At 35.8% G+C, this 15,189-nt stretch overlaps 1 protein-coding gene across 2 annotated transcripts in view; it reads right to left on the bottom strand.

The window, feature by feature from the left end:
* Positions 1-15,189, bottom strand: part of LOC149801904 (arrestin domain-containing protein 17-like) — a 42,743-nt gene that overhangs the window by 8,273 nt on the left and 19,281 nt on the right. For both annotated transcript variants that reach the window (XM_089956287.1, XM_089956288.1), the window contains 4 exons: positions 13,585-13,799; positions 10,059-10,241; positions 5,392-5,574; positions 1,310-1,541 (listed from right to left, as the gene is read on the bottom strand). In XM_089956287.1, coding sequence (XP_089812413.1) covers positions 1,310-1,541; positions 5,392-5,574; positions 10,059-10,241; positions 13,585-13,799 — 813 coding nt within the window. The remainder of the gene's footprint in view (positions 1-1,309; positions 1,542-5,391; positions 5,575-10,058; positions 10,242-13,584; positions 13,800-15,189) is intronic.

The following is a 15,189-nucleotide window of genomic DNA, read 5'->3' as shown; positions in this document are numbered from 1 at the left end:
CATATCCAGTATTCAGAATTCTTCTATATGACTTGAATATCCAGTATTCAGGATTCTTTCATATGACTTGCATATCCAGTATTCAGAATTGTTCCATATGACTTGCATATCCAGTATTCAGAACTCTTCCAGTACATATTTTCAATTTTGTATAATAATCATTTGCCATTCAGTTTGAGAGTTCTCTTTCTGATTGGTCAGTATTCATATTATTTTTGTGCTACAAACGCTTGGCTTTGCTTTCTTCAAAGAATTACAATCAAACATGATAAGTGTTAATGTTTAGAAAATATACTGGTGTTCAAACTAGTGTTCACCTATATAAACTTCATCTCACTGAAAAATCAGAATCTGATAGATATGATAATAATAACATAAACTAAAAACTAAGTTTAAAAATACAAATGATTTCACCCAAATCATTGAGGTTGGCACCTCTGAGAAAAAACTTTAAATTATTAAAACCTGTACCAGGGCATCACTTGTTCTAGGGGTCTTGGGATCAAACCTGTACTAAGACCTTACTTGTTTTATGGGCTTGGGGATCAAACTTATCACTTGTTCTAGAGATCGGGGGAGCAAAATCTTTGAATTTCATTTCTAATACAGTGAAGACTCGCAAATGATCAATTCTGTTTCTTCCTGTTTTATGTTACAGCTAGAGTAATAGTTCTTTTATTTACACAACAGCAATGATGCATGTTTATTTTATGTAAAAGTTTTTAAATGAAGGATTTTTAAATATTTTAAAATTATTTTCACTACATATAACCTATCCATTACAAGGAAAACCATGAAAACAAAACTCTTGACAGATCAAACAATATCCAACATCCTCAAATAAGGGTTTTATAACTATTTGTATCAACCTTTCTAATAGAATACATGACACTGCATTTTTTAGAGCTAGATCCATGGGACTCTAAAGAATTTTTGAGTAAAAGTCCCTAAAAAAACTTGAGCCAGGTTCAAATCAATAGATTCAGAAAAAACTCTGTAACCATTATCTAAATGTGCAACTGATGTAAAAAGTGATAATGACCTAAATTCATGTAGAGTTATGATATTCATTATCTAATGGACAGAAAAACATTTTCTTAAGGTCAGCCATGGTTGTATCTCAACAAGTACAAGTAGCTCTTTGTAACGAATTGAGTTACCCTTTAAAAAAAGATATTATTACAGAAAACCAGAGTGAGATTTTGATATAAAATAGTAATATAATCTTTAGGTAGGCACGTTATGAGCAAGTTCTACCAATTTTCCCCCTTTCAAAACTAAATATGGTGCAGTGAAATTAAGGTCTTACGCAGGTAAGGAAGGGTGCTGGGTGACATAGTTGGTGCTGTTGGCTCATTTGTTGCTACCCCTTTGGTGTAAAATGGTGATTCAAAACCAGCAGGAGGAGGCGGTATGCTGGAGGGTGGTGGATACTGAGACAGGAACTGTGGTGAAACTGCTGATCTCAGTGGTATTGTCCCTAATATGATCTCCAATGGTATCTCCAGGTCAAAACTGGGACCTGCAGGATCAACTTCAAACTAGAAGTGAGATACAAAAATAATAAAAAAGTGCTACAAAAATATCCTACTGTCATAGAAAGATAAAATATGCTGTACAAAGCTTAAAAAAGGGAACTTTTTTAAAACAATAACTGGACAATTTAGTCCTGCAAAGAGCATTTAAATTAAAAATAAGATAACATCTTGGGCTCTAAAAGGAATCTTATAACAGAAACAATGTTTACACTGCATGAATTGAACACCATATCTTTTAAAACATTGGGGATAAACTGGTACCATAAATCTAACTAACACCTTAACTCTGAAAGCAAGACCCTTTCTTAATGTCTAAAAGTATGTACTAATAGTACAATGTAAGAAAATATTTTCTTTCATATTTAAGCCCCCTAATCAGCTCTGTGCCAACTCCTACCCCATAAAACTTTAATCACGGTACATGTATCTATGACACTGATATTCCCATGAAAAGAAAGTAGTGGAAAGTGGAGGAAAAAATGGGAGAAGATTAATGTCCAATATTGAAAAGAAGTTTGTACTAAACAATTTCCCTAAAATTAAATGTAAAATCAACAAGCTATTGGCAATGGGTGCATTGAAAAGGGCTACACAAACTGCAATTGCTTAACAGGGCCTTAAATATATAGGAACTTGTTTTGGGAAACTGTTAGAATGTGCTTCTGTTGAACAAATTTGGCCTAGTAAAATACATTTCTTCAAGAATACTTACCCAATTATAATACTTTAGGATAACTACTACTACCTTGCAAATCTGGCCAAGCTAAAGGGAGCTAAAAGTTGTTTGCTAACCTAGATGGCGGTAAGGCATATTAATCTCCCTCTAGGTAAAAGAACTGGTGGCAAAAACCATGAACCTCTCAGTTAATACTAGAGTGGAAGGCATGCTCTCTAGGGATGTAACTGTAAGGAGGCTGGGAGAGTGTATGTGTATTGGGGTTGGGTAAGTATTCTCGAAGAAAGATATTTTACTAGGATTTTTTTCCCTCGTTAAATATGTTGTTATTGTTGTGGGGTTTAACGCCATTTTTCAGCACATGGTTGGCTATACATGGCGACCAGTATTAATGGTGGAGGAAGAACCCGGAAAACCCCTGGAAAGAACCACCGACCCATGAGAAGCTACTGGCAAGCTTTCTCACATACCCACACTGGCTGAATTTGAGACTTGAACCGGCGAATGCAGGTGAGATGGCAGTGATCCGTAACAGAGAGCGCTTTAGACCACTCGGTGCCCCCGTTAAATATGTTACCCATTCATAATACCTTAGAAGATTAGATAAGAAGAGGAAGTTGGTACATCCCCTTACCCCAGAGATACCACTTCTGTTCACCAAAGGTATGTGAGACAGCTTCTAGGTAACCCAACTGGGGGGGGGGAGAGGGGCATCCACCGGGACATAGCTTCAAATAGGAAAAAAAATCCCCATCCCACAAATCCAGTGAAAGTCAAGAAGCTACATCTTCAGAAGCTGTTGATCGACCTGAAAACGTGACCAGTTCAGCTGTGGATATAGGTCCCACCAGACTGATTTGGGATGACAGATCTCGGCAATAAAATCTAAAGAATGTGGACTCCAATCTCCATACCATGGCTTGAAAGATGTCAGCTTGAGAACAGTTCCGGTCAAATATGCTGTTGGCAACTACTCTAACCTTGTGAGCCAAAATGCATAAGAAGCTCATATGAGCTATTTCTCGATATGCAGTTATGAGAAAGTCTATGTTGATATTTTCTCCCATTCATTTTTTAGGTAAAAACAGGTGCAGCCTCCCTCCACACAGTGGGTCTGTTATATTATGGTACCACTTCAAAGCATGAAATGGGGTCTGCAGTTGATGTGTCCAGACTAGACAGAGGTTTCATGATGATGGTTACCCATGGAAGGCAGCCTGTTCTTGGTGATGAAAGAGGATGCCATCATGAGCAAGACTGACCTGATTTGTCGGAACTGCATGTATTTACTAATTCTGCACACCATTGCTAATGCTACAAGGAAGAAGGTCTTGTAGGAATTGTGTGCCTTGAGGGTGGTTGAAAAGGTGAGTTGTTCAACCAGGTTAATACCCATGATAGGTTCTGCTTTAGGCACAGAACTAAAATTTTGGCCATGTATACTCAAAGATAAACAAAGGTGATGAAATGCGTCAGTGTTCACAAAGCACTAACCTTTTCTTGTACTCAGTGTGAACTTTATCTTTTTTAAGAGCCAAAGGAAGTTAGCTATGTGTGGTTCAGATTCCTGGAGAAGTATGACATGTTTGTAGACCACTGGGTGAAAATGTGCCATTTGCATTTGTATGCTTTCAGAGTGGAAGGCCTTATTGCTAGCATGATTCTCTCCATGACAGGTTGCAAAAATTGTTTATTTCTGTGGGCCTGTTTATTATAATCCAGATGTGCAGGTTTGGGTAGGAATGAAACAACTGCCATCGTTGTTGTTTGACTAGATAAGGGAAAAAGATCTTGATTTTCTGATGAGTTTATTTTGAGATTGACAAGGTCATTGATACACAACTTTTCCCATCTAAGTGGCCCAATGAGTATAAGGCGACACTTTGATTTTCTTGCTTTCTGTCTCACTTTGTAATCAGAGATGTTGGAGTGTAGGCATATCCATCATGACTGTTCTAATCTATTGATAGAGCATAGTATTGCTCAGTTTAATGGGTCCGGGACTGGAGAGGTTAGGATTTGGTATTCCACTTTGTCACAAACAGGTCCACCAATGATCGGTCCCATCCAGTACATATCTGAGTGAACATCAAGGAATGAAGAGACCATTCTGAATGTTCTGGGACAAAGACTTGGCTAGTACATTAGGCGTCCCTGGATATGGCAAACTTGTACATGGATTTGTAGTTGACAACACCTTTAGAAAGTCCCACACCAGGACACAAGGGTCTGGGGAATTAGTTCCTGCTTTTCATTTGAGATAAGTCACCACTGAAGAGTTGTCAGACAAAATGAGAACTCCCTTGCCATTTAAATATTCCTGTCACCATTGAAAGGCTTTCACAATGGCTATCATCTACAGATTATTGATATGCAGATGTCATTCTTGGGGAGACCATGCATTGCTGGCTTCACGTAAAGATGGTAGTAGGCGGGCTCCCCAGGCTTCCTTACTGTCCTTGGTACACTGCAGTGTGTGTGTGATTTGGATTGGGTGGGACATCATGCTACATGTCTGTGGCATGATGCCCCAGTGCTAGACATCACTATAAACTGCAACACTGCAACATCATAGTGATATGACTGAAAAATTGTTAAAGCTATGTTAAAAATCCAAATCACACACACATACACACACAAAAACATATTATACTGGACAAATCTGAGACACTCTGGAGAAGTCTGGAGGGAGGGAGGTGCACTATGGGGGCCATTGGAATTTTAACATTTAGTGTTTGGATCATTATCACCCATTTGATGGATAACCACCTTGGGTACAAGTTTCTCCCCTCTGTCTATATGGCATATATAGAGGAAAGACTTTATTTTCATCTTTCCATAGGGCTGATTCCAGAGTTTATTTCTAAATGTTAATGTGATCAGGTACTGTATTCAACAGAAAAACCTGATTGTGATCTTGTTCATATCATGTACAATAGGAGATATTTTTCTTGGCTTCATCTCCTGAGCTCACTTGGAAGAAGGTAAGGGTCAATTATACAAAATTGTTAATTACACTGACATTTTCTCCTTTTTGACAAACTTTACACTTTGCATATGCCAACATCACTATTCAAAGGATTCAATATGTAATAGAAAGTGTAAAGGTCTGCAATGGTGTGCAATAAATGTTAGCATTATTATCAGTCATTATTTCATTATTATTATCATTATTACCTGTAGTATGTATACAATGTCAATGATTTTGCATCCCACAAGCTTAGATGGAGGTAGTGGAGGTATGACCATTCTCTCACTGGACCAAGTGTCGGAACCAAAGGGTGCTATCTCCCCATGTTGGACCCTTGCCACTTCAGTTGTTTCTTGTCTAGTTTTGGTTGTAGCATGGTATCTGACAACCTGGAATTAAACAAAAAGTAAGATTACTATGAAAGCAAGAAATTTTATCTGTATGTGCATACAAACATGTCCCAAATTTCATTTTTCTAGCAGAGTTTTTTTTCTTTCTTGATCGTACTAACGAGATATTTGCCAATTCTAATGAGACTTTTTGCCAAATAGTCCAAGTCAAATGTTAAAATTCAGACAAGACCTGAAAAACTGATATTATGAAACACAATACAGAGTTCTGTTCATCCACCTCAATTGGTTTATGCCTAGTTGTGCTAAAAAGGTTATTGTCTAAAAAGTCTATACCAGTTCAAGGATTTCAAAAATGCCTAGAAAATGTAAATATTTGTGCAATGTCCTGCAAATCTAATCATGGCATCTACATATACATGCAAACATGCTAGCCATATTTCATTTGTCTACAGTGAGTGTACTTTTTCGCACTTCTACTAACATACTTCTTGGTGCAGACAAACTGGCATAAAAAGTTCCATGGTGATAAAACAAATCTGTTAGGCAAAGTTCACTTTTGAAGAAACCCGTATGTTTTCTTGGAAAGCGGTTATAATCATATGAATTAAACAGCAAATAAGGAAAGTGATCTCATGCAGCAGTCACCCTTTTAAGAACATTCTCAAATTTATATGAATGAAATTAAAGAGACAATAATAAAAATGACAAAACAACTTTCTACTGATTTATATTTATTTTATTTTTTCATGTAGCAGAAAAGCCTAATTCATATACAGTTTAGCGGAAAACATAATTTGGAGAGAAAAAAGCATAATGATTACGCCAAAGACATAATGGTTGACACCAAAAGCATAATGGTTGACAAGTATGCAATGTTGTTTGTTTTGGTCAGTGGATCTTACTATGGCTTTCCTTAGTTCTTCCACAAGTTAAATTGGCCACCATGTATAACCTATCATGGGTTGTAAAATGGTGTTAAACCCACAACAACAACTTTTAAATTAATACTTTACCCTTTTCCACAAGGAACAATTAGCCTTCTCCCATGAACATTCATGTCAGACAGCTCTAGACTAAAAACATTAATGGATCACTTGTTCGAAGAAATGAAAAATGGCAATTTATCTGGCATAATTCTACTTTTAGACTTTAAGCCTTTGATCTGCTTCTCCTAAGTATGCTACACTGTTACAGATTTCACGACCATACAAAAAATTGGTTAATTTAATATTTATGACTAAATAGGAAGCAAACATGTCTCTTTGGGAAATGTTCACTCCATCCCATATTATATAAGGTATGATGTTCCACAAGCCTCCATACTGGGACACCTCCTCTTTCTTTTCTTTATGAATGATCTTCCACTCTATACCCAATATACCAACACTGACATATTTGCTGATGCATCAATTTCTTCATCAGGGAGCAATGTCTACTGCATGGAATGCAAACTAAGTTCAGACCTTATAACAATCAAACAAAACAAGATGGTAGTGAGTGAATTTAAGATGAATTGCATGCTTATGGGAACACCTAAAGAAGTTGACAGGAAAGATACAGAAATAATACTGTAAGTGAAAATGTAAAGGACAAAAAGCCATTAAATGTAAGAACTTAAGTCTAAAGTGGGGAAAAAAGTACACTGTGTCTGTAGGTTCCTCACATCTGAAAAAAAATTGTATTGCTTAGAAAAATAAAGAAGTACCAGACAAAGGACACCAGAATTCTTTAATATAATGCTTATATATTTTCAAAGATTGAAAACTGTTCAGCAATATGTGGAAATTATACTAGTTCCCTATCAGAATTCACAGACAGGCTTCGAAGGCAAGCAGCTTGGATTTGTCTTAATGTTCTCTTTTAAGCCCCATCATCAGGCATGTTCATAGAAAGAAAATGGTTATAATTAAATAAAAGAATTGATTTTCTGAATACAGTTCTTCTTTTTAAATGATACACAGGAGATATTCCAGAGTACATTAATAAATTATTATTTAAAAAAAACATCTCCCTGTAATCTAAGATCAAATTTTAACAACAATTTATAATTACCAAAACCCAGCATTGAACAATTCTAAGGAAATCTATAGTAATCTCCAGTTGAAATATGGAACTCACTTAATCAATCTGCTCTGCTGATACATTTAAATTCTTTAAAAAATGGGCTGAAAATTAAATATCAACAAACTACTGAGAAAAAATTAAATTCAAGAATGAGTTGTGGAATTTATTGCCATATTGATTGTTTTGTTTTGTTTCTTTTATATCAACATATTTATAAAGCATGTATAAAATATCTTACAGATATATGCCATATTTGTACAGAATAACTTAAATGTATATCAAAACAGAAGTGATATTCACTGTTGGTATACCTGAAGACCTTGTTTTACATAATTTCATATTGCATTTTAGTATGCATTTGTAGATATGTCTACTTGTAAATAGTTATTTTCAAGAGGGAGTGAGAAAAAACTTGCATGAAGACACTTTTGCCTTACTTTGTAACTTTTTGTTGTTGTAGCGGTTTTCAAGGAAGGATAGTTGTATTTAACTGAACTTAACTTCTTTAAATAAATACATTATTATTATTATTATTATTATTGGTCAACCTCATAGTCATAAAATGAAAAATCATTCACACAGTCTGCTGAACATGATTTTTGCATGAAAAAACAAAGAAAGGATCTTCTTTAAGATTCTCCTCTTTGATGCCTCCTCCATATTCTAACAGCACGAGAGACATCAAAGTCTTCATTTTATGCCTCTCCAACATTAAAGTAATCAGACTTTTGTGAAGTTTCAGTGTTCAAGCAATTTCTTGAAGGTGTGATGATTTTCTTCTTTGGTTCCACTATTTTGGAATAAATTCTTAACTGGAAGTTTCATTTTCTTTTTGACTTTCATCTTGGCTTTTGTGGGTTTTACCAGATTATTTACTAGAGTCCTCATATCTGCAGTCATCTGTAATGCTTTTATGATCGGAGCATGATATTGAGGCAAATAAATCAGATATCCATCATTTCAGGCTTTAAATATGGCACCAAAACAAAATAATAAAAGGCACAGCATCAAGCTCGTGTCATTTGATGTACATTTTTAAGAAAATACTTGGACAACAAATTTTTTGTTCAATAAAAATTCTTAATAAAACTGGACTGGAAATTACCTCAATATGGCATTTGAATTTGTTTATTATTTTCATCGAGACTATTGCAATATGGAATCATGATGAGCTTATTCTTAGCCTCTCAACCAAGAAATCTTACGGGAGTACAGGATTATTTCTGGATGATCTCAGTTTTGCCATAAATGGGATTCTTAGAAGGAAGGAAAATGCAAAGTACAAACACAGTTACTAGTGCAATGGAAAAGACTGCTTCATGGATTTTGTTCATTTCAATATAAACAACCTTTGCATAATCTGGACATTGATTGATGGTTGGTGCATCTGTACCAGGTAAAAACACACACTGTTCACCTTTGTTGTGCCACTTTTTGTGCATAAAATCTCTTTTTATGCAGACTTGGTGTCTGCTTTATGCAAACTGCAAAAAGAATGTATCCTGGCTACCTCCAAACAATCAGAACTAAGGGCTGACTATTCTTAATGAATCAATCACTAATCTTTAAATTAAGCTGATTTCCAGCACTGTTTAATACTATTCCCTTATATGAAACGTATAAAAAACACCTATTGCATAATTATTTTAAACTGATTTCCAGCATTATTTAACACTTTTCCCCCACATGGCATCTACGAACAACTACTCATAAATATTCTAAACTGATTTCCAGCATTATTTAACACTATTCCCCCACATGGCATCTATGAACAACTACTGCATATTATAAACTCAATTCCAGCATTATTTAACACTTTTCCCCCACATGGCATCTACGAACAACTACTCATAAATATTCTAAACTGATTTCCAGCATTATTTAACACTATTCCCCCACATGGCATCTATGAACAACTACTGCATATTATAAACTCAATTCCAGCATTATTTAACACTTTTCCCCCACATGGCATCTATGAACAAGTATTGCATAATCTAAAATTTCTGAGTGTGGCCATTCATATGTAACTTTGAGTTTAAACATATAAGCTTAATTTCTTCCTTCTTTTTGCTGGCCCACCAAAAAGCAAAAGTTTATTAATTTCAATGATGTGTATGACATCTTCAAGATGGAATTCCAGTCTATTAGAGGTTTACCTAAAGTGATTACTGCAAACATATTAATGAAGGGTTGACTCGAACAATAATGTTAACCACATAAATTGCTACAGGGCACAAAACAATGACTAAAAGAACTGGACGGCATGTAATCATAATGTCAACTGCTAGTCCACTCTGTTCCTTGCAGGCAACTGAGACTGCAAATCTGCTTTGGATAACTACAACTGGAAATACTGTTAAAGTCACACTGTTGCAAGGGACATCTGGAATATTAGACCTTTCATATGTAGTCACCATAAAAATATAATGCAATATTCCCAGACAACACCTTACCATAATGAGTCGAACTCTGGATGCTGACATTGTCCTGTTAGTATTGTTGCTGATTTCAGCATTCAGAATAATGGAATCCCCTGGTACATATCCCCTCCTGTCAATTTGAAAATGGGCAGAGATAGGTCCTGTTCTGCAGCAAAGGCAACACAAGTACTTCTGATTCTGTCCTTGTTGTGGCACCTGAATTGAAACATTTAAACAGCATTAGAGGGTAAGTTTTAGTTTGATTCTTTAAAGCTTAATATAACTGCAGGAGTTTTGTTAATGACAAGAGATTCATTTCACTTTCTCACAAGGATAAATTACCCGTTTCCACTTATAAAAAATTCTTGAAATCTGATTGGAAAAACACCAAGGTAGATCATTCCATACATCTAGTCTCTGACTGGTGTTATGCAATTTGGCAGGTAATGTGGAAATTAATATCACCCAAAGATTTAGAAACTCTTGACAGGATATTGTTTGAGATAGTTGTGAAATATCATACATTCTACACATAACTTGTTATCACATTTATGATTTTTTTTCTTGGGTAAAAATCATTGTGGATGAGAATATGCTAGGCTACAACACTGACTGGTTTTTTGTTGATGGTCTAACATCCCTTTCAACACATTATTGGATATATTATGCAGAGGAAATGGGTGCTAAGTACCTTTTCCAGTCATTGGATATATCATACAGTGATTGGATATATCATACAGAGGAAATGGGTGCTAAGTACCTTTTCCAGTCATTGGATATATCATACAGAGGAAATGGGTGCTAAGTACCTTTTCCAGTGATTGGATATATCATACAGAGGAAATGGGTGCTAAGTACCTTTTCCAGTGATTGGATATATCATGCAGAGGAAATGGGTGCTAAGTACCTTTTCCAGTGATTGAATATATCATACAGAGGAAATGGGTGCCAAGTACCTTTTCCAGTCATTGGATATATCATACAGAGGAAATGGGTGCTAAGTACCTTTTCCAGTCATTGGATATATCATACAGAGGAAATGGATGCTAAGTACCTTTTCCAGTGATTGGATATATCGTGCAGAGGAAATGGGTGCTAAGTACCTTTTCCAGTGATTGGATATATCGTGCAGAGGAAATGGGTGCTAAGTACCTTTTCCAGTGATTGGATATATCATGCAGAGGAAATGGGTGCCAAGTACCTTTTCCAGTGATTGGATATATCATACAGAGGAAATGGGTGCCAAGTACCTTTTCCAGTGATTGATTATATCATACAGAGGAAATGGGTGCTAAGTACCTTTTCCAGTCATTGAATATATCATACAGAGGAAATGGGTGCTAAGTACCTTTTCCAGTGATTGGATATATCATGCAGAGGAAATGGGTGCCAAGTACCTTTTCCAGTGATTGGATATATCATGCAGAGGAAATGGGTGCCAAGTACCTTTTCCAGTGATTGATTATATCATACAGAGGAAATGGGTGCTAAGTACCTTTTCCAGTCATTGGATATATCATACAGAGGAAATGGGTGCCAAGTACCTTTTCCAATGACATAATGAAGCAGCTGACCTGGACTGAAAATTGTTCCAGAATTTAACATGTTTAATAGATGCTGAATGGCAAGTGGTAAATTCTGAAAAGGACTGCCATTAAAATGGAAGTGTTTGACAAATCTGATGCAATAAATTGATATGAAAGGGATCATAATGTCTGTCTAAGTGTAAAGGTCAGTGAATACAATGTCTGTGTGCTGGAAACCCATACAATGTCTGTGTATTGGCCAGTCCATACCATCTGAAGCCCATACAACGTCTATGTGTTGGGGAGTCCATATACTACCTGCAGCCAATACAATGTCTATGTGTTGGGCAGTCCAAGTACTACCTGCCGCCAATACAATGTTTATGTGTTGGGCAGCCAATACAATGTCTGTGTTGGGCAGTCCAAGTACTTCTTGCAGCCAATACTATGTCACTGTCTTGGGCAGCCAATACTATGTCAATGTGTTAGGCAGCCAAAAAAACTTTATGTGTTGGGCAGCCAATACAATGTCCATGTGTCAGGCAGCCTAAAAATCTATATGTGTTGGACAGCCAATACTATGTCATTGTGTTAGGCTGCCAATACAATGTCAATGTGTTGGGCAGCCAATACAATCTCTATGTGTTGGGCAGCCAATACAATGTCTATGTGTTAGGCAGCCAATACACTGTGTTGGGCAGTGCAAGTACTACTTGCAGGAGGATGGTGTATCTCACTGACACCAACAATGTTAGAATTTTTAGAATTAATTCAATTGAGTCCAAAGACTTAAATCACCTATGCATAAATAAAATCAAAACACTGTTATCATTTTTTGTTAGGGTTGATATTAATTTAAAAGTGGGGGAAAAAAATCATTACATTGTGTGTTAGCAGAGTGGGTGAGAACATTCTAACATGTCTGATTCCTGTTCATACATCATCTTTAATTCAGAATCAAATGGAATCAAACTGGATGAAAATTTCCACTCACCCTACCAGAACACACCATATATACTAGAAAGCACTACCTACTAGGATATACCCACTAGAATATGCTAACTACTGCAACACACACCCTATTAATAAAGCTGTCAATGGATACTCAGGAACCAACTTGTTAATAATAACCTAGGTGATGAAAAATGAACAAATGGGTACCCGTTACAAAAAAGTATATTCAAAGTTCAAATTGAGACAGAATAATGATTACAGTTCAAGGCCAGTGAACTGTGCACATTTATTCATCATCACAGGGACTCATATGGTTACTTACAACTGACATGTCATATATGTACTATATAATAATACAAGGGAGAACACTGCTCTCCTTTCTCATGTAAATTATTTAACAATCATTGCTAATATTTAAAGCTAGACCATCCTAACTTCATGCCTGTCCATGGTTCATGTGCTATATTTATCATGCTTGTTTAGAGATCTTGATGATATTTACTAGATCACAGTGAGAAATGGTGCTTCCTCTGAAAATTTCATGTGTATTTGACCTGGAAACTCAGGTCCACAAGAGCTTAAATGAGTATTTTACAATTCAAAGAGCATCTGAATCACTCTGATCTGAATCACTCTAGGCTTATCTGTATTACCATTAAACTTCATTCAACTTGATCAATTGAATGAAATGTTGGAACAATTCAAGTGCTGCTCAAGTTAGACAAAACCAGCCATGATAAATAGCATTTAGTACCTTTGGTACAGAACCATGTTTCACTAACATTGCTGATATCATAATAGGAGACAAAAAAACCTTACATTGAATCATGCGTGTTTTTCATGTGGTCTAAGATTGGAATCTAGTTTCTGTCCATGATTTTACTAAGCAATATCTGGCAAAAACAATGTGGTACATCAAAGACATTAAAGTATTAGCAATTTAACTCAACTAGTTTTCTTTTTTGAGCTGTTTTAATTTCTTGAAGTACACTGGCCACATGTAGAGATGGATTGTCTGGCAAAGCCACTTTCGAAAAGCCTTAAGGATTCCAGATGCCCAGAATAGTGAGATTGCTTACAGTTGCGGTGGGTTCTTGGTTAAGATCCAGCACACCAATTATGGTAAAGACTTTCTTGGTGGTGTGGTCAAACTTCCATGGTTTATCAATGGTCCCTTTCAAGTAGTACCGTATATTTCCTATATCACTCTCATAAGAGGAAGGCAAATTTGAAGGCAGTTGAAAAACAAAGGGAAAGGTATGTCTTCCAGCTTGAAGATTTGTGGTATCATTTCCTGAAGAAATAAAATTGACTTTAAGTGGCATTTTATCCTGTGAAATATGATCTGGATTTTGTAAACAATCAAAGGCAAAACTCTTCAGTACTCTTGAATGAACAGAACTCAGCGATACTCTTGAATGAACAATCTGAAAGTTTAACTCGATCATACACATAGCAATTCAGCAACGTTAATATTTCCATGTAAAGGAAATTTCCTAAGGAACTTTTGCATATCTTTTATGAAAACAAACATGCAAAATTTTGAAAGTGACTTTATGTTTACCCATTTCATAGGGTTCACCAGGTTGGTTGTTGTTGTTGTTGTGAGGTTTAACGCCATTTTTCAGCACATGATAGGCTATACATGGCGGCCCCTCACCCGGTTGGTAAGTCTCAGACCAAATGACACCATACCACAGTTGTTACAGTATTTCTGCCATGAAAACACCAGAGAACCAGTCTAATACTTTTGTCAAAGAGTAAGGGGGACGGGACGGGGTGTTTTGTACCATTACGTATATCTATATTTTTGTAACTCCTGGTACATAATTTTATCTGATCTTTTATAAGTTTTATTCATAGCTGTAAACTGTACAGAATATCTTTAGTTAGTTTAGCCTACATGACCTGAATCTGTTAAAAGCATAGTATTGCATAGGATCCATACATGAATGCCTATGTATGTGTTGCCAATTATTAATAATAATCTTAATAGTAAGACTTAAATGGCACTTCTGGCTTAATTTCTTGCTGGCTGATTTTCTTTTGATGTTTCTAGAGGGATTCAGTAACTTCCCATTGGTTGGGCTAGGTCACATGAATAGGCAAGTATGACACAAAATGAGTAGTGTATTCTGTCTCTTGAACTGTTAAAAATTACTCTAAGGAATTCTGGACAACATCATCTTTACAATGTTACTGTTCTTGGAGGACCATTACATTTCTGGTCTTGAAATTTATAAAGAACTTTTCATTCATTTCGGACTTTCATAGACACTTATAAGGATTAGTCTGGATTCACTTCATAGTACTATAAAGTTCCACTCACATTTTCATTTATAACTTTGATAATTAAAGTGTTCTTAAAGTTTTACAAAACTTGTTAGTTTGCTTTCTTCTGTTACCTAGTTTGTGACCAAAGAGTCATAACAGCATATGTTAATGATATTTTATGTAAACACTGAATAAATTTATGTAATAAGATGGTCAGGGCATTAATATCATGTCCATGCTTCAATCACTGCAATAAAAAACATGTAACCTTAACCCCAAGGATAATTAAGGACATCACAAAATCCATCAAGGACTTCAACAAATGTAAACAAAGGACAATAAACAAACAACAAAACTTACACCTGGAAGTAGGGCATAACCGATTAGCATTTTTCTACTGATTTCTGTTT

This window comes from Sinohyriopsis cumingii, chromosome 4, assembly GCF_028554795.1.
Source record: "Sinohyriopsis cumingii isolate HCF-2022 chromosome 4, ASM2855479v2, whole genome shotgun sequence".
Lineage (NCBI taxonomy): Eukaryota > Metazoa > Mollusca > Bivalvia > Unionida > Unionidae > Sinohyriopsis > Sinohyriopsis cumingii.
The sequence above is the reverse complement of the archived record's forward strand: the minus strand, read 5'-3'. Positions and strand labels throughout refer to the sequence as shown.